The following is a 26,059-nucleotide window of genomic DNA, read 5'->3' as shown; positions in this document are numbered from 1 at the left end:
CTCTCTGGGATCGGGCTGGTGCTGGAGGGTTCTTTGGGATGGAGTTAGAGTTGGGGGCTTCTCTGGGATAGGGCTTGTCCTGGAGGCTTCTCTGGGATAGTGCTGGTGCTGGAGGCTCTCTGGGATAGGGCTTGTCCTGAAGGCTTCTCTGGGATAGGGCCGGTGCTGGAGGGTTCTTTGGGATGGAGTTAGGGTTGGGTGCTTCTCTGGGGCTGGAGGTGCACAGTAATTAACTTTTGTTGCCTTTAAATTTGATTCAGGGAAATGTAAAGGCCAGGGTGAATCACTTGATATGCCCATTCACTAATGTAAGTGTAATTGCTGTTTTTAAGAGAGGTAGCTATTTTCTTAATGACATGCACCCTCTCGTAATAACATTTCACAGAAACATAATGTTTTGCTGAATATTAGATGGGATTTCATTCAATAGAAATAATTTTCAAATGCCCCTGACCTCCTTCCTTTGTCGTCTCATACCGTTCCATCAAATCCACCTGAAATGACTGCTTTTTATTTCTTTCATATGCTCTTGCACTCATCTTTGTAACGCAGACAGGGTCATTGTCAGAACACAGAACATTGAAATGATTTGAAGAAACGTAATTTACATCCCATGTTAAATCCATAAAAAATGGCTTCTCTCTCTCTCTCTCTCTCTCTCTCTCTCTCTCTCTCTCTCTCTGTCTGTCTGCATGTGTTCTATAAATCAATTACCCTGAGGAATCAGAGCAAAGTTTTGCTGGAAAATGTTGTTTCTCAGACAAAGACATTTGTGTTCTTATTGTGTGACATGATTTGTATGAATATGACTGACATCAGCATAGGTTATTCTTCTCAGTGTGTTGTTGTATTGGGTTAAAAGCATGCTGCGTCGTCGTCGGTACTAAACTGACCACATAATACAGTGATAGTGTAGGTGTTAAACATCAGCAGTAAGTCTGGGATAGTTCGTAAAGAGCTACTGAACACGCAGATTGGCGCGCGTGTTTTTTTTTTCTGCTACACATTGGATGTTTGAGTTTTGCAGCTTGACATCTAACTAAGGTGTTTGGTGCAGTATTTCTCAAGTTCAAAAAATGTGTGACATGTTGCCTTATGTAAACAGTCGGAGGTCTGTATCACTGTCTATGCTATTGGATAGAGAGCGATCACTGCAGTTGTTCACCCCATGTTAGTGGGCAAAGGGACATCCTAAAATCAAAATCCAATATTAATTTACCTGTTGTGACGCATGGATGTTCCAAACTCAGTTTTAGACGAGACTGACTTTATGACCAAAATTATCCCATTTAACTTTGTAGTCAATTTTGACACTAGAATTTTTCGGACTCATATCAATGCTACATAGGTCGTTTTACAGGGGGCTTTGTTGCTTTTTAAAGGCAGTCGCTTTTTAAAAGTCTCTAACACTGCTTTTGGGTGTAGAGGCAGCCGTAGCATCCTGAGTTTTCACTTTTGTATATTGTGATCCCATGCCTTCCTCTCCTATCTGGCTAACTTAGCTGATTCAGTGTGTCCTCTAGGCTTCCTTATTGTCCTTTGTTATTTTCATCCCCCTTCTCAAAAGATGGCTAGTTCGACTGGAGCTCTCTGCCCTGCCCTTGAGAAGAGCAGCATGCTCCCACTACCACCACTCACCATGGCTGGCTCCTGGCACCGCGCATACAGGTAGTCATGCTGTAACCAGAAAATGGTTGGAAATGGAAGTTGCTCACATATTTTGTGAGATGGACTTCCTGAACATTCTAGCTGCCACTATGTTTTTACCACATTACAGTTATATCTGGAATGTTTGGCATTGCCCACCATAGACTGTATATCACTTTATCTATGTTGGCCACATTTCTCTACCTCACTCGTCTGTGTGATCATAGTTGGTCATTTCGTTGTCTTATTGGGTGTGAAAAGAAAGATAAGTCTATATTTTTTTTTTTAGGAATTAAGACATACAGTATAGAAATTGTTCAACCATTTTCCATCCTAAAATGTTGAATAAACAAGGGCTTGGATTTGTTATCAAGCAGATGGAAAAGGGCTCGTAGAAAACATCTACGTCAAACAGTCTTAAAATGTATTAGAAATACTTCAAAACACAATAAAGTTGAAGTAAAGACCCCTGGCAAGTAATACCAACACTTATATTTAGTTCAGGAAAAAAAATGTCTGTCTTCTGTAAGTTTAAGAAACATTGCCTTGTGCCTTGAAATTCCATTACCGAAAACCCACGTCTTTAAGATTTTTCTAATTTCTCACCCCCATGAGGAGGGAGGATAATGAACGTTCACAGAAGTAACAAGTAAAGGTAGACCTATTAATTAGTTATAGTGTTTTTACTGACATTAATTATTTTAAAAAATTTAAACCGGTAACCAAATCGGTAACAGAATTTTCCCGAAAATCGGTAATGGAATTTCTGCAAATGATTTGGCTACAATTTAAATCATAGTAGTCACAAACCACAGTTTGGTCACCTGCTACTGTCCTCCCTTCCACTGGCATATTGTTATGTTCAGCTAATTACTGTTTTGGTTCTCTTACTGTCATCTGGTGGTCAAAGTAATAGTGGGAAAAGTCTGGACAACCCCTCCCTCTCTCTCTCGCTTCACTCTCCAGTTAATGCCACCTCTCCCAGCTCTTACTGACACCTACCCATGGGCCCCCTCTCTTTCCATTTAGTGTAACCAGCATCCTCACTCACTGAGTACCGACCAACACCGGACAGCCATGGACGTTGAGAAGTATTTGGAATTTGGTCAGTTTGCCCTGGCCTTCACTTCAACGTCCACAGAAGTAGTTTTTTGGTCCTGTTACGTCCACTGTGATTGGTTCAGATTTGGGCCAGTCCGGATCGGTCTAAATCTGAACCAATCATAGACGTCTATGTTCCACAAGTTTAGACAGCACAGTACAGTAGAGTACAGTACAGTAGTGGTCTTCACGGGTCCAACAGACCCAAAATTACAAGATCCGCCCTACGAGTCCTGATATAATTACCACGAGTCTCGGGTATGTGCTATTAACATTAATTTATTGACTGGACCCGATTTGGACCCATCCTCTATTCATTTAATGTGTGAAAGGCTATGAGAACTGAGCTTGTTATATGTGTCAGCCAATTTGCAATTCAATAAAACGTATAGCTTATGTCCAGCTGAAACTGGTTCCGGCTGCTCACATCACGTGTGCCTGCTGTTGAGGCGAGAAAGAGCGGCAATTGAAAGGAGCCTCAACCGAACAAGGCTTCTGTTGATTGCGAAGATGGAGGCCTTTTTCATTGAAGTAAAATTCAAGTTAGAGGAGAAAGAGTATAGTGAAAAGAAGCCAACAAGGGGAATGTCCTCAGGGACAAGTTTTACAGTACAAAGATGAGAAGAATGTTGGTGCATATTTATATTTGTATCATATTTATTATAATTTGTTTTATCATTATTATTACTGTATATTGTTATTATTATTATTATTGTAGGCCTATTTAAGAATCTAAACCAGTTCTTTATATACAGTGGCAAGAAGAAGAATGTGAACATTTTGGAATTACCTGCATAAATTGGAATTTCTGCATAAATTTGTCATGGGACAAACACGGTGTGCTTAAACTAATAACACACAAATTATTGTAGTTTTCTTGTCTATATTGAATACATCATTTAAACATTCACAGTGTAGGTTGGAAAAAGTATGTGAACCCCTAGGCTAATGACTTCTCCAAAAGCTAATTGGAGTCAGGAGTCAGCTAACCTGGAGTCCAATCAATTAGACTAGATTGGATATGTTGGTTAGAGATGCCCTTCCTATAAAAAAAAACATTTACAAAATGTGAGTTTGCTATTCACAAGAAGCATTGCCTGATGTGAACCATGCCTCGAACAAAAGAGATCTCAGAAGACCTAAGGTTAAGAATTGTTGCCTTGCATAAAGCTGGAAACGGTTACAAAAGTATCTCTTAAAGCCTTGATGTTTATCAGTCCACAGTAAGACAAGTTGTCTGTAAATGGAGAAAGTTCAGCACAGTTGCTACTGTCCCCTAGGAGCGGCCGTCCTGCATAGATAACTGCAAGAGCACAGCGCAGAATGCTCAATGAGGTAAAAAAAAATATATATATATATTTTTTAATTTGACCTTTATTTAACTAGGCAAGTCAGTTAAGAACAAATTCTTATTTTCAATGACGGCCTAGGAACAGTGGGTTAACTGCCTGTTCAGGGGCAGAACAACAGATTTGTACCTTGTCAGCTCTGTAGCTGACACTCTAGAAGAATCCTAGAGTGTCAGCTACAGACTTACAGAAATCTCTGGAACATGCTAACATCTCTGTTGACGAGTCTACGATACGTAAAACACTAAACAAGAATGGTGTTCATGGGAGGACACCATGGAAGAAGCCACTGCTGTCCAAAAAACACATTGCCGCACGTCTGAAGTTCGTAAAAGAGCACCTGGATGTTCCACAGCGCTACTGGCAAAATATTCTGTGGACAGATGAAAATACAGTTGTGTTGTTTGGAAGGAGCGCACAACACTATGTGTGGAGAAAAAATGCACAGAAACATCAAAACCTCATTCCAACTGTAAAGTATGGTGGAAGGAGCGTCATGGTTTGGGACTGCTTTACTGCCTCAGGGCCTGGACAGCTTGCTATCATCGACAGAAAAATTAATTCACAAGTTTATCAAGACATTTTGCACGAGAATTTAAGGCTATCTGTCCGCCAATTGAAGCTCAACAGAAGTTGGGTGATGCAACAGGACAATAACCCAAAACACAGAAGCAAATCAACAACAGAATGGCTTCAACAGAAGAAAATACACCTTCTGGAGTGGCCCAGTCAGAGTTCTGAAGTCAACCCGATTGAGATGCTGTGGCATGACCTCAAGAGAGTGGTTCACACCAGACATCCTAAGAATATTGCTGAATTGAAACAGTTTTGTAAAGACAATGGTCCAAAATTCCTCCTGACCATTGTGCAGGTCTGATCTGCAATTACAGAAAACTTTTGGTTGAGGTTATTTCTGCCAATGTAGGGTCAACCAGTTATTAAATCCAAGGGTTCACATACTTTTCCCACCCTGCACTGTCAATGTTTACACGGTGTGTTCAATAAAGACATGAAAACATATAATTGTTTGTGTGTTATTAGTTTAAGCAGACAGTGTTTGTCTATTGTTGCGACTCAGATGAAGATCAGATCAAATTGTATGACCAATTTATGCCAGGTAATTAAGTCCAGGTAATTCCAAAGGTTTCACATACTTTTTCTTGCCATACAAAAAGTGTTTTGTTTAATTTTGTTGATACATTTGTTGGCTAAATTAAGTTCAAACTGTATTTTTATGTTGAGCTGATAGGCCTAGATATAGTTAATTTTATTTATAGGCTATACAATTAAATATAGGCTACATCATAATTCAAATTAAGTATGATGATGATAATAAACAATAATAATAATACATGACAATTATTCATGTTCCACAAAAATACCTAAATGTTTTAATCCATTTCATTTGTATAAATAAAGTTTATCCAACAAATATTGAAATTACTCATTCCATCTCATTGTCCTTCTTTACAATAAAGAATTGTCCCACTTTGCCAATCAAAGAGTCCCAATTTGCCACTATCGACTGAAAAGATTTGGTCTCAGGACAATTTTTGTTTGAAGAAGAGTCATCCATCCTGTGTTTGTTTGTTACTTTTTTCTTAGTAAAGTTCTTAAGCTATTTAGAATGGTATCATTGACGCTGGAGACGACAAGCAGGTACAGGGAGTGAACATTTAATGAAACACAGACATGAAACAGAACAGGAACAGCGTCTGGACAGGCAAAAAATGACGACATCAGTGCTGACACAGGGAACAAATGGAGGAACAGACAGATATAGAGGGGGTAATCAACAAAGTAATGGAGTCCAGGTGAGTCCAATATTGAGCAGCTGCGTGTAATGATGGTGACAGGTGTGCGTAATGAAGGGCAGCCTGGCACCCTCGAGCGCCAGAGAGGGAGAGCGGGAGCAGGCGTGACAATCATGTTGGGGGTTAAGACAATGAGCTGATTGTTGAAGGTGTTCTGGAAAGCATATTTTCAGAAAGTGTCCCACTTTACCAATACTCACCCTTGTTGAAGATAGGCCTATTTTTAACCTATTGTAAAAGAAATAGCATTAGCTTATTGCTGTTATTTGTTTGGTATGCCTACAGTAGGCACTCGCTTTTGTTGGTAATTTTAGCAATATAGGCCTAGCCTGTTCAAAACTTTTGAAGGTTTCAACCAGTTCTTTAAATGGCTTATGTGGCGCAGTGGTCTAAGGCACTGTATCACAATGCTAAAGGTGTCACCACAGACCTGGGTTCGAGCCTGGGCTGTATCACAACTGGCTGTGATCGGAAGTCCCATAGGGTGGTGCACAATTTGGCCCAGCATCATCTTGGTTAGGGGAGGGGTTGGCCGTCATTGTAGATTAGAATATGTTCTTAACTGACTTTCCTAGTTAAAATCAAAAAATGAAATAGGCTATGCAACAAGTTTTTTTTTTCAGTCTGCTGAGCTATTTCCTTTGGCCAAATTAAGTTCATGTTGTGTTTGCCGCAATATAATAGAATTACCGGTAGGCCTATAGGGCGAGATGTAAAATTTAATTTCATGCCGCAGTATAATAACCTGTGTGTATTTTCCTTATAAACAATGACTTGACTTAGACCTACTTTTGGAATTACCCCAATACATTTATGAAACATTTGTGAAGGTTTGATGTGGTTTTGCTATTATTAGTCTTAGCTATGCAGGCCTATGAAGACAGTTGAACTTGAGGTGAGGAACAAGATTTTAGGCCTACCAGAGTTACTCCTTTAATCTAACAATATAATGCTTATCTTTATAAAAAATATTCTGATAGAAAATGTACCAAAAATGCTACACATCGTAATTTGTTATAGGTAGTTTGTAAGGACACGCAACTAGATTGTTTGGCCAATATCGCTTGTTTATTGATGGCACTGGCAGCACCCGGTCTGAAATTTCTTTCTCTCTCTCTTTTTCCACGGCCCTTTTCGGAACGGGTTATCTGGGTGGGAAAGCCACGGATCCATTTCGGAACGGATCATCTGGTCGGGTGGGAAAGCCACGGATCCATTTCGGAACGGATCATCTGGTCGGGTGGGAAAGCCACGGATCCATTTCGTAACGGGTCATCTGGTCGGGTGGGAAAGCCACGGATCCATTTCGGAACGGGTCATCTGGTCGGGTGGGAAAGCCACGGATCCATTTCGGAACGGGTCATCTGGTCGGGTGGGAAAGCCACGGATCCATTTCGTAACGGGTCATCTGGTCGGGTGGGAAAGCCACGGATCCATTTCGGAACGGATCATCTGGTCGGGTGGGAAAGCCACGGATCCATTTCGGAACGGATCATCTGGTCGGGTGGGAAAGCCACGGATCCATTTCGTAACGGGTCATCTGGTCGGGTGGGAAAGCCACGGATCCATTTCGGAACGGGTCATCTGGTCGGGTGGGAAAGCCACGGATCCATTTCGTAACGGGTCATCTGGTCGGGTGGGAAAGCCACGGATCCATTTCGTAACGGGTCATCTGGTCGGGTGGGAAAGCCACGGATCCATTTCGTAACGGGTCATCTGGTCGGGTGGGAAAGACACGGATCCATTTCGGAACGGGTCATCTGGTCGGGTGGGAAAGCCACGGATCCATTTCGGAACGGGTCATCTGGTCGGGTGGGAAATCCACGGATCCATTTCGGAATGGTCCGACTTTTTGGACCCGTGAAGACCTCTACAGTAAAGAAAAGTAACAGTCCTGATCTATACTTAAGCAATAAGGTCCAAGGGGGTGTGGTATATGGCCAATATACCACGGCTAAGGGCTGTGGAAGGCGGGTGCATAAGAAGGATCCTTATTGTTATTACAAACTGGTTACCAATGTAATTAAAGCAGTAAAAAAATACATGTTTTGTCACACGTGATATACCACGGCTGTCAGCCAATCAGCATTCAGGGCTCAAACCACCCAGTTTATAATGTAGATTAGAATAGGTACATTTGTGTACCTATTTAGGATACATCACCATGAAGAGAATGACATTGATATCCTTAATTATGCATTTCTATGATGAAATTCCGTTACCGCAGTTCTGCTAACGGGTGTAAATCCACTTCACTTTCTGTATTTCAATAACCAAATTAGATTTTTGTGTCATACCTGACATCCCATTCTTTCTGCAGACATCTTTGAATCTTAATTCGGAATAGATATTTAAGAGTTTGGGGAAAACGTGGTCACATAATTTTGGGGGATTTTACCGAAATTCTGTTACCAAACTTTGCATCTCCACCGTTCTTCCAATAAATGAATTTTTGCAAAATGTTCAGTGTAAATTGTTAAAAGTAATCTTTGTGCGTAGAGTTGAAATCAATGTTTGTTTTAATATTCAAGGACTTGCGATGCTCGTGGTTGTTTCTCAAGGATGATTTTGCTTCTGTCGGGAGTAGGGACTATGTTTGTAGAGAGGAATGTAAAAGGGGAACATGGGACTCCTAGAGAATATGTTGAGAGGGATATGGACTTGGTACATTGGTGCCTCTTTTCTATGAGGGAGAAAACTGAGTGATTTAAACCTAATTCATTTAGGTCTCGACTAAGGTAATACTACTTGGAACAATAAGTAATTGGACAAAAATAAAAATACATCCATATTCAATCCTGACTCTGATTGCCTTAGAGGAAAGCAAATTGGTTTCCATCTAAATGCAAATGTCTACCTCTGTGTATTTGGCGCTATGAAACCATGCATAAATATGCATGTATGGAATATGCCATTTTCTGGCCATATCATAGCTAAGCTTTAGATATGAATTATGTTTGACTTCTGCCAGTAACTGTGTGTGTACCGTCATACTCTACAGTTTGTACTGCTCTATTTGTTCAGAGTGTAACTCTCAGTCCCGTGTAGGCCTACCTGTGTATTTGCAGATTTAAGCAAATATTAGTTTAATGACTTGAAATCCTGTCATCAGCAGCTGCTAATGGCCTAGCGGTGCAGTATGTTTAACACAGCAGTTTATGTACACATTATGACTCAGCTGAAAAAATGCAAGCTAACAAACATTACATCACCCTCCCAGATTCATCAATATGTCTGCTCCTCCTAGTAGAATCTAGATCTTGAAGAAGAGTTTGGGGCATCAATGTTTACTTTAGATTGACTGTAACTCTACTCTGTGCACTGTAGTAATTGTGCAGGAGAAGATTAAAATTAGAGTGTGTAAGAGAGGGGATTTGTATGCCGGAGGAGGTGATTTGTTTGTTGCAATTTATTGGTGTATAATGTAATATGGGTGGTGTGATTCTACTCATTACTCTGGGCTCCACACAGAGATGCTCACAGTCTACGGCTGTAATTAAACATGTCTGGGAGAAAATGGGAAAATAAACTCTCTACAATAGGCTAGCTGCAGAGAGGGAGGGGGAGAGAGAGGCTTAGTGCAGTTAGATATCTCTGCTCCATCAGATAATGTTGTTATCGCAGAATTACCCATCAATGCCCCCTTCGCGGAAACCGTGAAGAGTTGAAAAACTAATTAAACATAAATTGATAGTAAACAAGATAAGGGAGTGGTGAGACTGAGGTTTGTGATGCTTTGTATTTCATCACAGAGATATATGAGCATGAAGTAATTGATGTTTAGGGTTTTTGGTCAAAATATGCATTATTTCTTAGGGCTATAGAACATATTGAATATACATGTTGTGTCATTAGCAGAGTAGTATAGTCTTTTTTTTTTAAAACAATGCAATAGGTAGCTGCGATGAGTTGGTTATACATTTGTATTGAGCATACATCTCCATATACCGTTTCTCAATCTGGCAGATCAACGTAAAATCTGGGTTTGGCCAATGCCAGGAGAATGCTACCTGCCCCAATGCATAGTGCCAACTGTAACGTTTGGTGGAGGAGGAATAATGATCTTGGGCTGTTTTTCATTGTCTGGGCTAGGCCCCTTAGTTCCAGTGAAGGGAAATCTTAACGCTACAGCATACAATGACAATCTAGACGATTTTGTGCTTACAACTTTGTTGCAACAGTTTGGGGAAGGCTCTTTCCTGTTTCAGCATGACAATGTCCAAAGTGAGGTCCTCCATGCAGAAGTGGTTTGTTGAGATCGGTGTGGAAGAACTAGCCTGTAAAGAAACCTGACCTCAACCCCATCGAACACCTTTGGGATGAATTGGAACGTAGACTGCGAGCCAGGCTTAATCCCCCAACATCAGTGACCGACCTCACTAATGCTCTCGTGGCTGAATGGAAGCAAGTCCCCGCAGTAATGTTCCAACATCTAGTGGAAAGCCTTCCCAAAAGAGTGGAGGCTTTTATAGCAACAAAGGGGGGTCCAAATCCAAATGAATGCCCATGATTTTGGAATGAGATGTTCGATGAGCAGGTGTTCCCATACTTTTGGTAATGTAGTGTATGTTCTGCCTCTTCTGGAGGATAAAATTTGAATTGTAGCCAACTATGTATAGTTTCATTTAAAAATCAAGATACTTTAAACAGGGTTCCATTGTCAATCCACTGGAAATGGATAGTTTTCATCTGTATGACATCATAGAGTCCCCTTTTAAACATTGGATGTGCCTCTCTTAGTAGCCTACTGGAAAACCAGTTTGGATTTAGATACAGTTCCGGTATAATAAAAGCTTTCAGAGAGAGGTTTAGTGCTTTTTATTTAGTTTTATAAATATAACTTAACTTATATAACTTATAACTATCTGTTTTTCCATTCCAGTGGTCCTGTGTAGCTCAGTTGAGTAGAGTGTGGATGTTGCAACGCCAGGGTTGTGGGTTCAATTCCCCAGTGGTGACCAGTATGTAAAACAAAATATGAAAATGTATGTACTCACTACTGTAAGTTGTCCTGGATAAGAGCAGCTGCTAAAATTCCCCCCAAAATGTTTTTTGCTCACATAACTTCTCCTGGAGTCGGTAGAGCCATGAATAGATATGCCAATTGCACACTACCTCAAAACTTGAGACATATGTGGCATTTTGTTGTGTGACAAAGCTGCACATTTTAGAGTGGCCTTTTATTGCCCCCAGCACAAGGTGCACCTGTGTAATGATCACGCTGTTTAATCAGCTTCTTGATATGCTACACCAGGTGGATGGCTTTTCTTGGCAAAGGAGAAATGCTCACTAATAGGGATGTCAACACATTTTTGAGAAACATTTTTAGAGAAATAAGCTTTTTCTGTGTATGGAACATTTCTGGTTTGTACTTTTGTTCAGTACAGTTGGGTTTTAATCCAGATAAACTGGAGAAATTATCCAGGTCTTCAATAAGAGCGTTCATGGTTGAAGATTGTGGACTTGAGAACTTCAATCGTCGGTTTACATTGATACCTTTATTTCTAACCCATTCATTTCTAACCCCTTAATTGTATTATTGGATTTGATTTCTGTAGCTAACAATTCAATGGCCATAACAAACACATATGGTGATAGAGGGCAGCCTTGTTTTACACCTCTTGACAATTCAAAATTCAGAGAAATAACCATTATTCATAATTTACATATAGGAGGAGTGTTACACATTACTTTTATCCATCTCATAAAAGATTCTCCAAGGTTGAAATAATCCAGGTACTTATAAATACATTTTAGCCGTACTTTATCTTAGGCTTTCTCAAGATCTCATATAAAGATTATGCCTGCTTTCCCTGCATTCTCATAGTTTTCAATTATTTATAGTAATTGTCTAATGTTATCTTCAATGTATCTTCCTTTTAAGAATCCTTTCTGATTGTGATGAATAATATACGGTAAGATATTTTTAATTATATGAGCAATACATTTTGCAAATATCTTTGGATCGCAAAATTGAATTTTCAGTATGAGGGAAATCAGCCCTTCTTTTTGTGTGTCAGACAGTTTACCATGTATATATGAATAATTAAAACATGCTAGTAGTGGATATTTCAATAAATAATCAAATGTTTGATATATTTATATTGGAATGCCATCAAGGCCAGGGGTTTTCCCAGTCTAAAAGGAGTGAATTACCAACTGTAGTTTGTCGTTTTTTATGCTGCAGATAGTTTAAGCTGATTTTTAAGGAAAATAATATCACAACAAGCAAGTATAGTCTTTCGATACTGTGTCAACACCACCTGTAGTGTATCTCATAAGAAGTACCTTGGAATATTCCCTAAAAGAAACACTCAGGTCAGGTCACTGTTGTGGCTATCTTATCCTTTATACTGTTTCGTCTCAGTTTGTTAATAACTTGTCTGTGCCACTGAAAGCTTTGCATACTAATTCCCTCCAGCTGAAAGATCAGTCCAGGCTCCAGGGCTAATATTGGATCTAATTGGTTTCCCCGAGCTCACCATGCATCTGTCTGGTTTACCTCTTCATGTCTGTGCTTGTGTCATATTATTGTGTACCTCGTTTCAAACACTGGCCTTTGACCTTTTCCTCTATAAGGACACACACACACTTGCTATTATTTCCCAGGCATTACTCATTTGATTTTTGATGAACTGAGCGTAAATGGAACAAATAATAATCTCTTGACTTGCTCGAGTGTGTGCCTGTTTGTTGGTCCTTTACTACAGCTCTGTACTGAATATTCAGATATTTAAAGATATTGCGCTGGAGTCGCTCTGCATTTGGCTCTTCCAGCGTATGTGTGCCAATGCGTGTTCTCCCCTGTCACGGTGCCAGTGTGTAGGTGTAGAGGGAGCAGCGAATGGGGCTGATTTGGTATGTGCTCTCTCTGGGGGGGGGGGGGGGTTTAGACTTGATTGACAGCTCTTTCTTCCAGCTGAGGCAGAACTGACAGCTCCCACGATTGTATTTTACTACAAATACTATCAAATAGAAAGATTCCACAAGTGGCCTGAGAGGTTGGGTGTGATCAGGCCTAGGCCCCAAAAAAAGTGCTCCATAGGGAATAGGGCATTTATTTCAAAAAGTAAAGCAGCATATGGGAATAAAGGAGGATGTCATTGGCCAGAAGAGGTGCACGTTATGGAGAATGGGGTGTCGTTTGAGACACATCCTCTGTACAACACCATACAGTAATCTCAGTGAGGAAGCTTAGTGTCCATAACCAGCTGTTGATGAATGAGAGGAGCCAAGGCCATGTGTCACAATGGCTGATGAAGGGTGTTTGTAAATCCTATCCTAATATAAATCAGACTGGAAGCCCTTGATGTGCCTCACACTGCTAGAGAGACTGGAGTATAATGAGTTTAGAAGGTGACAACTCTGTGGGAGTCAGTGGGATGCAGAGATGGGTCTGTGGGTGATGGGGACACCTGTTGATCTGCTGTTGTAGCTAGGGACAGGAGTTTTACATGACCATGTGAGCTTATGTTCTCTGGCCATGCAGTGCTGTGAATGTACTGTACTGTAGTACACTAGTTGTATTCCAATGCCCTTTCCGGACAGTGGTTTAGTATCTGTGCTGTAATACCAATGTGTCGTACCAATGTCTTCTCTGTCTCTCCTCTCCAGGGAACTTCTAGTAACACTGGCTCTGGGCCAGGTCCTGTCTCTGCTCATCTGTGGCATCGGGCTGACCAGCAAGTACCTGGCTGATGATTACCACGCCAACACGCCCGTGTTCCAGAGCTTTCTCAACTACATCCTGCTGTTCCTGGTCTACACCACCACGCTCGCCGTCAGGCAAGGTATGACAATGGACACACATTCACTCACGCACGCACTCACACACACATGCAACTGGACACAACAGGCATCAGTTGGTTGCTCAGGTCACACCTGAGTGCAAATAGAGCCTATAACAGGATTAGTTTGAATCCTACTAGATGAATATTATATTGTGTACTCATCACTTTCTCAACAATAAGGGAACGGTAAAAGCCCCTGTCCTCAATAGCTACTGCATAATGTAATACATTTGCTATGCTTTATGGCACTGGAGCTGGAGATGAATGGGTCAGGACAGGACCTGTATAAACTAAAGACAGTTTACAGCTCGGACTGTGTACAAACCTCTTTGTTCTGAATGATATGTTTGAAGAGAGGAGCGCTTGTTCTCTACTGACCTTCTAGGTGACCTCTTGGAGTGCTCACAGGGAACATTTCAAAACAAGCAGCAGGTTTCTTTGTGAAAAACTATCACTGTGTGTGTTGTGTAAGAGTGTATGGTGTGTGTGTGTGTGTGTGTGTGTGTGTGTGTGGAGCACACTGAAAGGCCATCTGAGTGGAACATCCACGGGGGGTGTCAGTGCTAACTTACTCTCAGCATCGCATGTTGTGCCTGAGTGGCCATTGTCACAATATTTATCTTAACAACTGTAGATTGTAGATTCCAAGAACAGTGAGCTGATTTGGTTTTAGACAACAGATGGCACAGAGGAAGAGGCTTCCTATGGAGAAGTTCAACATACTCGAGTTGAATTAACTATTGTAGCACTGAAGTAAAGGTCTGCACGGGACTGATTTATTCATCCCTCTCCCACAGCTTTTCATACCGCACCCACCCACACCTGCTGGCTTTCTGTCCGACTCCCACTAGCTACCGCAAGAACTGGACCCAAACCCAACCCCCAAATGCTATTTTAGGCATATGTGACGCAGCTCACTTTTTTTCTAAATTTGAATACATTTTTATTTATTAAAATCGAACCTTTATTTAACTAGGCAAGTCAGTTAAGAACAAATTTGTATTTACAATGATGGCCTGCTCTGGCCAAACCCAGATGACGCTGGGCCAATTGTGCACCGCCCTATGTGACTCCCAGTCATGGCCTGTAGTGACACCTCTTGCACTGAGAGGCAGTGCCTTAGACCGCTGCGCCACTCGGGAGTACTCAAATTAAGTACCTTACTTTGAATGTTTTCGATTTAAATTGCCAAAAACAAACAAAAATAACTTCTTACTCATTTCTCAAGCAATACTTTTGCTAGGAATGTCTAGGAGTGGTCTGAGTGGGTAGGGGGAATTTACAATGACGGCCTACTTGTAAAGCCCCCCCCCCCCCCCCCCCGGCCCTCCCTTAACTCGGACGACGCTGTGCCAATTGTAAATCAGTGTAAATCAGGCCTTCATGGTCAAAATCATGCAAAGAACCCACTACTAAAGGACATCAATAAGAAGAAGACTTGCTTGGGCCAAGAAACACGAGCAACGGACATTAGACTGGTGGATCTGTCCATTGGTCTGATGTAAATTTTAGATTTTTGGTTCCAACCACCTAGGTGAACGGATTATCTCCGCATGTGTGGTTTCCACCGTGAAGCATGGAGAAGGAGGTGTGATGGTGTGGGGGTGCTTTTCTGGTGATCAGTGATTTATTTAGAAATCAAGGCACACTTAACCAGCATGGCAACCACAGCCTTCTGCAGAAATACACCATCCAAACAGGTTTGAGCTTAGTGGGACTATCATTTGTTTTCAACAGGACAATGACCCAACAAACCTCCAGGCTATGTAAGGGCTATTTGACCAAGAAGGAGAGTTATGGAGTGCTACATGAGATGACCTGGCCTCCACAATCACCCGACCTCAACCAATTGAGATGGTTTGGGATGAGTTGGACCGCAGAATTAAGGAAAAGTATTTAACAAGTACTCAGCATATGTGGGAACTCCTTTAAGATGGTTTTAAATCTGGTTGAAGCTGGTTGAGAGAATGCAAAGAGTGTGCAAAGCTGTCATCAAGGCAAAGGGAGCTATTTTGAAGAATATAAAATATATTATTTAACACTTTTTTGGTTACCACATGACTCCATATGTGTAATTTCATAGTTTTGATGCCGTCATTATTATTCTAGTAAAAAATAAAGAAAATAGTAAAAAATAAAGAAAAACCCTTGAATGAGTAGGTGTGTCCAATTTTTTACTGGTACTGCATATACAGTTGAAGTCGGAAGTTTACATACACTTAGGTTGGAGTCATTAAAACTCATTTTTCAACCACTCCACAAATTTCTTGTCAACAAACTATAGTTTTGGCAAGTCGGTTAGGACATCTACTTTGTGCATGACACAAGTAATTTTTCCAACAAATGTTTACAGACATTATTTCACTTATAACTCACTGCATCACAATTCCAGTGGGTCAGAAGTTTACATACGCTAATTTACATCATTTGAGTCAATTGGCGGTGTACCTGTGGACGTATTTCAAGGCCTACCTTCAAACTCTGTGCCTTTTTGCTTGACATCATGGGAAAATCAAAAGAATTGTAGACCTCCACAAGTCTGGTTTATCCTTGGGAGTAATTTCCAAACTCCTGAAGGTACCACGTTCATCTGTACAAACAATAGTACGCAAGTATAAACACCATGCGACCACGGAGCCGTCATACCGCTCAGGAAGGAGACGCGTTCTGTCTCATAAAGTTGAATGTTCTTTGGTGCGAAAAGTGCAAATCAAACACAGAACAACAGCAAAGGACCTTGTGAAGATGCTGGAGGAAACGGGTACAAAAGTATCTATATCCACAGTAAAACGAGTCCTATATCGACATAACCTGAAAGGCCGCTCAGCAGGAAAGAGGCCACTGCTCCAAAACCGGCATAAAAAACGGCAGTCTACGGTTTGCAACTGCACATGGGGACAAAGATCGTACTTTTTGGAGAAATGACCTCTGGTCTGATGAAACAAAAATATACCTTTTTGGCCATAATGACCATTGTTATGTTTGGAGGGAAAAGGGGGACGCTTGTAAGCCGAAGAACATCATCCCAACCGTAAAGCACGGGGTGACAGCATCATGTTGTGGGGGTGCCTTTCTGCAGGAGGGACTGGTGCACTTCACAAAATAGATGGCATCATGAGGTAGGAAAATTATGTGGATATATTGAAGCAACATCTCAAGACATCAGTCAGGAAGTTAAAGCTTGGTCGCAAATGGGTCTTCCAAGTGGACAATGACCCCAAGCATACTTCCAAAGATGTGGCAAAATGACTTAAGGACAACCAAGTCAAGGTATTGGAGTGGCCATCACAAAGCCCTGACCCCAATCATATAGAACATTTATGGGCAGAACTGAAAAAGCTTGTGCGAGCAAGGAGGCCTATAAACCTGGCTCAGTTACACCAGCTCTGTCAGGAGGAATGGGCCAAAATTAACCCAACTTATTGTGGGAAGCTTGTGGAAGGCTACCCAAAACGTTTGACCCAAGTTAAACAATTTAAAGGCAATGCTACCAAATACTAATTGAGTGTATGTAAACTTCTGACTCACTGGGAATGTGATGAAAGAAATAAAAGCTGAAATAAATCATTCTCTCTATTATTATTCTGACAATTCACATTCTTAAAATAAAGTGGTGATCCTAACTGGTGGTGATCCTAACTGGTGATGATCCTAACTTTTTTACTAGGATTAATTGTCAGGAAACTGAATTTAAAACTGAGGAAACTGAATTTAAATGTATTTGGCTAAGGTGTATGTAAACTTCCGACTTCAACTGTACCTTGGGCAGCAGCTTCTAAGGTGCAGGGATGAGTAACCGGGTGGTAGCCGGCTGGTGACAGTGTAGTTGAAAATCCAAACATAATTGAGTTTGAGACGTGTGCGGCCACGCAGTCATGGGTGAACAGGAAGTACAGGAGGGGGATGAGTACGCACCCTTGTGGGGCCCTTGTGTTAAGGATCAGCGTAGTGGAGGTGTTGTTGCCTACCTTCACCAGCTGGGGGCGGCCCTTCAGGAAGTTCAGGACCCAGTTGCACAGGGCGGGGTTTAGACCCAGGGCCTCGAGTTTAATGACGAGCTTGTAGGGTACTATGATGTTGAAGGCTGAGTTGTAGTCAATAAACATAATTCTTACATAGGTATTCCTCTTACACAGATGGGATAGGGCAGTGTGATTGCAAATGCGTCATGTGTGGATTAATTGAGTCGGTAAGCAAATTGCAGTGTGTCGGCGTGTTGGAATAAGTGAATGTTACCTTTGCTTTCTTGTGAACAGGAAAAATGGTGGACATCTTGAAGCAAGTGGGGACAACAGACTATGGGATATGGAGAAATTGAAGCTGTTTTGCAGATGCTCTGAGGACGCAGCCAGGGATGCCGTCTGGTTAACATATATCATTTCTTACTCACGTCAGCCACGGAGAACGAACAGTCCATGGGAACGGTGGTGGCCCGGCATCAGCGGCACTGTTTCCCTTGCAGTGGGTGAAGAAGGTGTTTAGCTTGTCCGGGGAAAGACGTCCGTGTCCGTGGCTGGTTTTACATTTATAATCTGTGATTGTCTGGAGTCCTTGCCACATATGTCTTGTGTCTGAGCCGTTGAATTGCTACTCCACTTTGTCTCTGTACTGATGTTTTGCCTGTTTGATTTACCTGAAGGAGGGTATAACTGGACTGGTTGTACTCAACCATATTCCCAGTCACCTTGTCATGGTTAAGTGAGGTGGTTCAGTTCTGCACGAATGCTGACATCTATTCACGGTTTTCGGTTTGGATAGGTTTTAATGGTCATAGTGGGAACAACATCCCCTATACACTTGAACTCAGTCACCGTGTCAGTGTATACACTTCCCGATGAACTCAGTCACCATGTTAGTGCATACGTCAATGTTATTCTCAGTGGCAACCTGGAACATATCTCAGTCCTGGTGATCAAAACAATCTTGATTCATGGATTCCGATTGGACAGACCAGCGTTGAACAGCAATTACAACGGTACTTCCTGTTTGACTTTCTGTCTATTGGAAGGGAGGAGCAGGATGGAGGTGTGATCTGATTTGCAGAAGGGAGGGTGGAAGGGACAGTAGCAGTGGTCGAGAGTGTTGATCGAGAGTTGATCGAGAATGCAACGTGTTGCTAAAACTTTGGTAGCGTTTTCCTCAGATTTGCTTTATTAAAGTCCCCAGCCACACTCAATGCGGCCTCAGGATATGTGGGTTCAAGTTTGCACAAAGTCCAGTGTAGTTCCTTGAGAGAGGTTTGTGGTATCGACTTGAGGGGGAATATACACGGCTGTGACGATGACCGAAGAGAGTTCTCTCGGGAGGAAATGCAGTCTGCATTTGATTGTGAGGTATTCTAGGTCGGGTGAACAAAACGACATGAGTTTCTGTACGTTACCACAATCACATCATGAGTAGTTAATCATAAAACATGTACCTTTCTTTTTCTCAGAGAGATCTTTATTCCTGTCTGCGGGATGTACTGAGAAGCCAGCTAGCTGTATGGACTGGGACAGTATATCCTGAGAGAGCCATGATTCTGTGAAACAGAGTATGTTAGGTCCTCACCCTGAGCTTGTCTATTTTATTGTCCAGGGATTAAACATTAGCGAGTAATTTACTCAGAAATGGTGGGTGGTATGCACGGACTAAAAGTCCACTCTCTATACCTCTTCTCCGCTGGTGGCGTCTTGGGGCAGTCTCTGGGATAAATGTAAATGCCTTGGGGGGTACAAACAAAGGATCCAGTTAAGGAAAGTTGTTTTTCTCGTCGAAATGCTGGTGAGTTACCACCGCTCTAATATCTAAAAGTAAAGGACAAAGGATGCAAAGGACTTTCTGACCTATGAGAAATAGAACAACAAAAAAAGAAATACTGCAAAGTTGCTTAGGAGCCATGAACAGGGCGACCATGTCTGTTGGCTACATCTTGCCATGATCTTGCATGCCCAACTAGGAGAGGAGAGGTAGGCTACTTACCTTGAAACAGCAAATTCTGAGAGAGTGTGAATAATGTGACAAAGACCTGCTTTTAATACAATAGGCAGGCTCACGCATACAAAGCATAAAGACGACCGTTTCCAAATAATTTGTGGGAGAACCAAAATATTATAATCCCAAAGTTCATCTCCGAACCGCAGCATGAAAAATTCAGGACGCGCCACAATGATCTCTGTCGGGACCCGTTGCCCTTTTTGTCCTCGTTGCAGTTTCATGCTGTGTAGGAAGTTTTCTTCTTATCCCATGAACATTACTTTGATGTAAAAGGCATCAGCTTTAGTGTTAAAGTTGTCATCATTAGCCTCGGTTTTCTGTTGACGTTTTTGATTCAGAGTGACATGGATGTTGACATGGATGTTGAGGTAGAGGTGCATGGAGGGTGAGATATGAGTATCAATGCTGCACGGGAAAACCTGCCACAAGCAGGTAGTGAAACCTTTTCCAGGCCTCACCTCAGCTCACTCACACACTATCTTTCTATGCACCTTCTCTCCTAGGCTTCCTTGTTTGGATTTTAACTCACACGTCCTAGAATAGAGCAAACATGTAAGCGTCTCAGAGAGAGACAAATTTAGCTATGCTATCTAATAGTAGAGCTGAATTAGCAGTAGCATCACATAAACTCAGCACTCACTGTCAACTGTGTTTATTTTCAGCAAACTTAACATGTGTGAATATTTATATGAACATAACAAGATTCAACAACTGAGACATAAACGGAACAAGTTCCACAGGGGGGGGGTAAAAATCAAAAGTAACCGTCAGTATCTGGTGTGGCCACCAGCTGCATTAAGTACTGCATAGCATCTCCTCCTCATGGACTGCACCAGATTTGCCAGTTCTTGCTGTGGGATGTTACCCCACTCTTCCACCAAGGCATCTGCAAGTTCCCAGACATTTCTGGGGGGAATGGCCCTAGTCCTCACACTCCGATCCAACAGGTCCCAGACGTGCTCAATGGGATTGAGATACCAGCTCTTTGCTGGCCATGGAAGAACACTGACATTCCTGTCTTGCAGGAAATCACGCACAGAACGAGCAGTATGGCTGTTGGCATTGTCATGCTGGAGGGTCATGTCAGGATGAGTCTGCAGGAAGGGTACCACATGAGGGAGGAGGATGTCTTCTCTGTAACACACAGCGTTGAGATTGCCTGCAATGACAACAAGCTCAGTCCGATGATGCTGTGACACACCGCCCCAGACCATAACGGACCCTCCACCTCCAAATCGATCCCGCTCCAGAGTACAGACCTGGGTGTAACGCTCATTCCTTCGACGATGAATGCGACTCGTCAGTGAAGAGTACTTTTTGCCAGTCCTGTCTGGTCCAGCGACGGTGGGTTTGTGCCCATAGGCGACGTTGTTGCCGGTGGTGTCTGGTGAGGACCTGCCTTACAACAGGTCTACAAACCCTCAGTCCAGCCTCTCTCAGCCTATTGCAGACAGTCTGAGCACTGATGGAGGGATTGTGCGTTCCTGGTGTAACTCGGGCAGTTGTTGTTGCCATCCTGTACTTGTCCCGCAGGTGTGATGTTCGGATGTACTGATCCTGTGCAGGTGTTGTTACACGTGGTCTGCCACTGCGAGGACGATCAGCTGTCCGTCCTGTCTTCCTGTAGCGCTGTTTTAGGTGTCTCACAGTATGGACATTGCAATTTATTGCCCTGGCCACATCTCATGCCTCCTTGCAGTCCTCATGCCTCCTTGCAGCATGCCTAAGGCACGTTCACGCAGATGAGCAGGGACCCTGGGTATCCTTCTTTTGGTGTTTTTCAGAGTCAGTAGAAGGCCTCTTTAGTGTCATAAGTTTTCATAACTGTGACCTTAATTGCCTACCATCTGTAAGCTGTTAGTGTCTTAACGACCGTTTCACAGGTGCATGTTCATTAATTGTTTATGGTTCATTGAACAAGCAAGGTGAAACAGTGTTTAAACCCTTTACAATGAAGATCTGTGAAGTTATTTTGATTTTTACAAATTTTCTTTGAAAGACACAACCTTCTCTCTGTGTTGGCTTCAATCACTCCTATTCTGTTCATGCAGGTCTGTTACAGCCAGAATCACTGAAGGCTGAATATTCTGTGGAATGCTAGCTTGGCCCTTTGAAGGATCTGCTCTGTCTCTGGTGATTTGGTCTTGAAAAAAGCAGATGCAATGCACTGGAACAATACAGGTGTCATAAAAAGATGTATAGGAATGGTAGCTGTTGTTCAACCAAATGTGAATTATTATTATTATATTTTTTAGGTCGTAGATCAGCTTTAATATTGCAGATAGATTGTGGCTTCTATCAATGTAAGTTGATATCAAGAAAATAGACAGAGGCTGAGTTTTCTCTTTGCGTGACCCGCATACATGCACATGTATTATATACTAAACAAAAATATGAACGCAATATGTAAAGTGTTGGTCCCATGTGTCATGAGCTGATTAAACAGCATGATCATTACACAGGTGCACCTTGTGCTGGGGGCAATAAAAGGCCACTCTAAAATGTACTGTTTTGTCACACAACACAATGCCATGTCTGAAGTTTTGACAGAGCGTGCAACTGGTATGCTGACTGCAGGAATGTCTACCAGAGCTGAAGCCAGAGATGTTGATTTCTCTACCATAAGCCGCCTCCAACGTCGTTTTATAGAATTTGGCAGTACGTCCAACCGGCCTTCACAACCGCAGACCACATGTAACCATGCCAGCCCAGGACCTCCACATCAGGCTTCTTCACCTGCGGGATTGTCTGAGACCAGCCACCTGGACAATTGATGAAAATTAAGATTATTTCTGTCTGTAATAAAGCCCTTTTGTGAGGAAAAAATCATTCTGATTGGCTGGGCCTGGCTCCTATGCCCTACTAGGCCCACCTATGGCTGCGCCCCTGCCCAGTCATGGGAAATCAATAGATTAGGGCCCAATTAATTTATTTCAATTGACTGATTTCCTTATATGAACTGAAACCCAGTAGAATCGTTGAAATTGTTAATTGTTGCGTTTATACTTTTGTTCAGTATAGTATATTAATACTTGATCCCAAGTATACCTGAGTCAGGATTGGCTATGTTCAGGGGTTAGAGTAGAGCATGACCCATGTTTTTGATTTGACAAAAACTGTCATCCTCTCAAATTAGAATGTAGGCTGTTAACAGACAAGCAATCTCATTATTTCCAAGCAAGCTGTTCTCTGTTAGACAGTGTGGCTTCTTGTCCAAGAGGCTCCTGGCCAAATTGGTCCCATTCTGTGTCGTGTAAGGCAGGGCCTAGCTGTAGCTGAGAGCTGCGGTAAGCATGACCATGCACAGAATGAATAGTGATAATTGAGTGCCTCACTGGAAGGAACTACAACAGGAGCAGCTGCCTGCCCCGACTCTGCAGCCAACAGCCCAACAGTTCTGTTGTCCCATTCACTTGTAGCTAAAGTTGAAACAGTAACAGATAAACAGCTATGAATAAATTCATAACCAACTATACACTGAGTGTACAAAACATTAAGAACACCTTCCTGGGGGCCTAAGGTACTACATTGCGGCCCGGGTGCCTGCAGGCTGGCTTCGGTTGTCAGTTGAACAGTGTTTCCCCCGACACATTGGTACAGCTGGCTTCTGTGTTAAGCGGGCGAGGGTTAAGGACACATGACTCGACCTTCGCCTCTCCCGAGCCCATTGGGGAGTTGCAGCGATGAGACAAGATCGAAAAAGAACACCTTCCTAATATTGAGTTGTATCCAAGTTGGCTGGATGTCCTTTGGGTGGTGGACCATTCATGATACACACGGGAAACTATTGAGTGTGAAAACCCAGCGTTGCAGCGTTGCAGTTCTTAACACAAACCGGTGCGCCTGGCACCTACTACCATACCCCGTTCAAAGGCACTTACATCTTTTGTCTTGTCCATTCAACCTCTGAATGGTACACATATACAATCCATGTCTCAATTGTCTCTCCATGTCTCAATTGTGTCAAGGCTTAAAAAAAGTGGATTTATCAAGACATTTTTGCAAATTTGTGATTTAAAAAAACTGAAATATCACATTTACATAAGTATTCAGACCCTTTACCCAGTACTTTGTTGAAGCACTTTTGGTAGCGATTACAGCCTTGCGTCTTCTTGGGTATGACGCTACAAGCTTGGCACACTTCTATTTGGGGAGCTCTTCTCTGCAGATCCTCTCAAGCTCTGTCAGGTTGGATGGGAGCGTCGCTGCACAGCTATTTTCAGATCTCTCCAGAGATGTTCGATCGGGTTCAAGTCCGGGCTCTAGCTGGGCCACTCAACAACAATGGAAACAGGATGCACCTGAGCTCAATTTCGAGTCTCATAGCAAAAGTGTCTGAATACTTATGTAAATAAGATATTTCTGTTTTTTGTTTTTAATACATTTGCAGAAATGTCTAAAAACCTGTTTTCGCTTTGTCATTATGGGGTATTGTGTGTAGATTGCTGTAGGTCCATTTTCGAATAAGGCCGTAACGTAACAAAATGTGGAATAATTCAAGGGGTTTGAATACTTTCCGAAGGCACTTTATGTCATGGAAAACGTTCATAATGTTTTTTACACTAAGTATATTTTTTGATCAAACCACCCGTTTATTCTGAGCTACTGTCACGATCGTCCGACGAGATGGATCGGAAGACCAAAATGCGGCGTGGTAAGTGTCCATGGTAAATCTTTAATCAAGAAAGTACTGACACTGCATACAAAACAATAAACAAATGACGACCGTGAAGCTACAAATTAGACCTGCGCTGACACAAGCCACTAACATACAGAATCACCCACCACAACAGGACCAAGCGGCGTGGTAACGGGCAACGGCAAAAGCAGCAGCAGGAGAAGCAACAGCGGCGCAAAGAGGAATGGACTTGGGACGATGTGTTGGACGGCAAGGGTTGCTACACATGGGAGGAGATCCTGGCGGGAAAGGATCGCCTTCCATGGGAACAGGTGGAAGCAGCGAGGAGAGCAGAGGCAGCCGGAGAGAGGAGCCGGCGATATGAGGGAACACGGTTGGCAAGGAAGCCCGGGAGTCAGCCCCAAAAATGTATTGGGGGGGGGCTAACAGGGAGTATTGCTACGCCAGGTAGGAGACCTGCGCAAACTCCCTGTGCTTACCGGGGGGCTAGAGAGACCGGGCAGGCACCGTGTTATGCTATGGTGCGCACGGTGTCTCCAGTGCGGGTGCATAGCCCGGTGCGGTACATTCCAGCTCCGCGTATCGGCCGGGCTAGAGTGAGCGTCGAGCCAAGTGCCATGAAACCGGCTCTACGCATCTGGTCCCCAGTGCGTCTCCTTGGGCCGGCTTACATGGCACCAGCCTTGCGCACGGTGTCTCCGGTTCGCCTACATAGCCCAGTGCGGGCTATTCCACCTCGCCGCACTGGCAGGGCGACCGGGACCATTCAACCCGGTAAGGTTTGGCAGGCTCGGTGCTCAAGAGGTCCAGTGCGCCTGCACGGGCCGGTCTTTCCAGTACCACCTCCACACCCCAGCCCTCCGGTAGCAGCTCCCCGCACCAGGCTTCCTGTGCGTGACCTCGGCCCAGTACCACCAGTGCCAGCACCACGCATCAGGCCTACAGTGCGCCTCGCTTGTCCAGCGCTGACGGAGTCTCCCTCCTCTCCAGCGCTGCCGGAGTCTCCAGCCTGTTCGGCGCTATGAGAGCTACTCAGTCCAGCGTTGCCGGAGCTTCCCGTCTGCCCAACGCCATCAGAGCTTCCCGTCTGCCCAGCGCCATCTGAGCCTCCCATCTGCCCAGCGCCGCCAGTGCCACCCGTCTGCCCAGCGCCGCCAGTGCCGCCCGTCTGCCCAGCACCGCCAGTGCCGCCCGTCTACCCAGCGCCGCCAGTGCCGCCCGTCTGCCCAGCTCCGCCAGTGCCGCCCGTCTGCCCAGCACCGCCAGTGCCGCCCGTCTGCCAGGAGCCGCCAGTGCCGCCCGTCTGCCAGGAGCCGCCAGTGCCGCCCGTCTGCCAGGAGCCGCCAGTGCCGCCCGTCTGCCAGGGGCCGCCAGTGCCGCCAGTCAGCCAGGGTCCGCCAGTGCCGCCAGTCAGCCAGGGTCCGCCAGTGGCGCCAGTCAGCCAGGGGCCGCCAGTGCCGCCAGTCAGCCAGGGGCCGCCAGTGCCGCCAGTCAGCCAGGGGCCGCCAGTCAGCCAGACTCTTCCAGATCTGCCAGTCAACCAGACTCTTCCAGATCTGCCAGTCAACCAGACTCTTCCAGATCTGCCAGTCAACCAGACTCTTCCAGATCTGCCAGTCAGCCAGGAGCCGCCGCCCCTCTGTCCAGAGCTTCCGCCACTCTGTCCTGAGCTGCCGCCCCTCTGTCCCGAGCTGCCGCCCCTCTGTCCCGAGCTGCCGCCCCTCTGTCCCGAGCTGCAGCCCC

The 26,059-nt window shown here is 43.6% G+C and overlaps 1 protein-coding gene across 2 annotated transcripts in view; it reads left to right on the top strand.

The window, feature by feature from the left end:
- Positions 1-26,059, top strand: part of slc35f1 (solute carrier family 35 member F1) — a 112,907-nt gene that overhangs the window by 34,353 nt on the left and 52,495 nt on the right. For both annotated transcript variants that reach the window (XM_021600417.2, XM_021600420.2), the window contains exon 2: positions 13,526-13,701. In XM_021600417.2, the coding sequence (XP_021456092.1) occupies positions 13,526-13,701 (176 nt within the window). The remainder of the gene's footprint in view (positions 1-13,525; positions 13,702-26,059) is intronic.

This window comes from Oncorhynchus mykiss, chromosome 4 (assembly GCF_013265735.2).
Source record: "Oncorhynchus mykiss isolate Arlee chromosome 4, USDA_OmykA_1.1, whole genome shotgun sequence".
Classification (NCBI taxonomy): domain Eukaryota; kingdom Metazoa; phylum Chordata; class Actinopteri; order Salmoniformes; family Salmonidae; genus Oncorhynchus; species Oncorhynchus mykiss.
The sequence above is the reverse complement of the archived record's forward strand: the minus strand, read 5'-3'. Positions and strand labels throughout refer to the sequence as shown.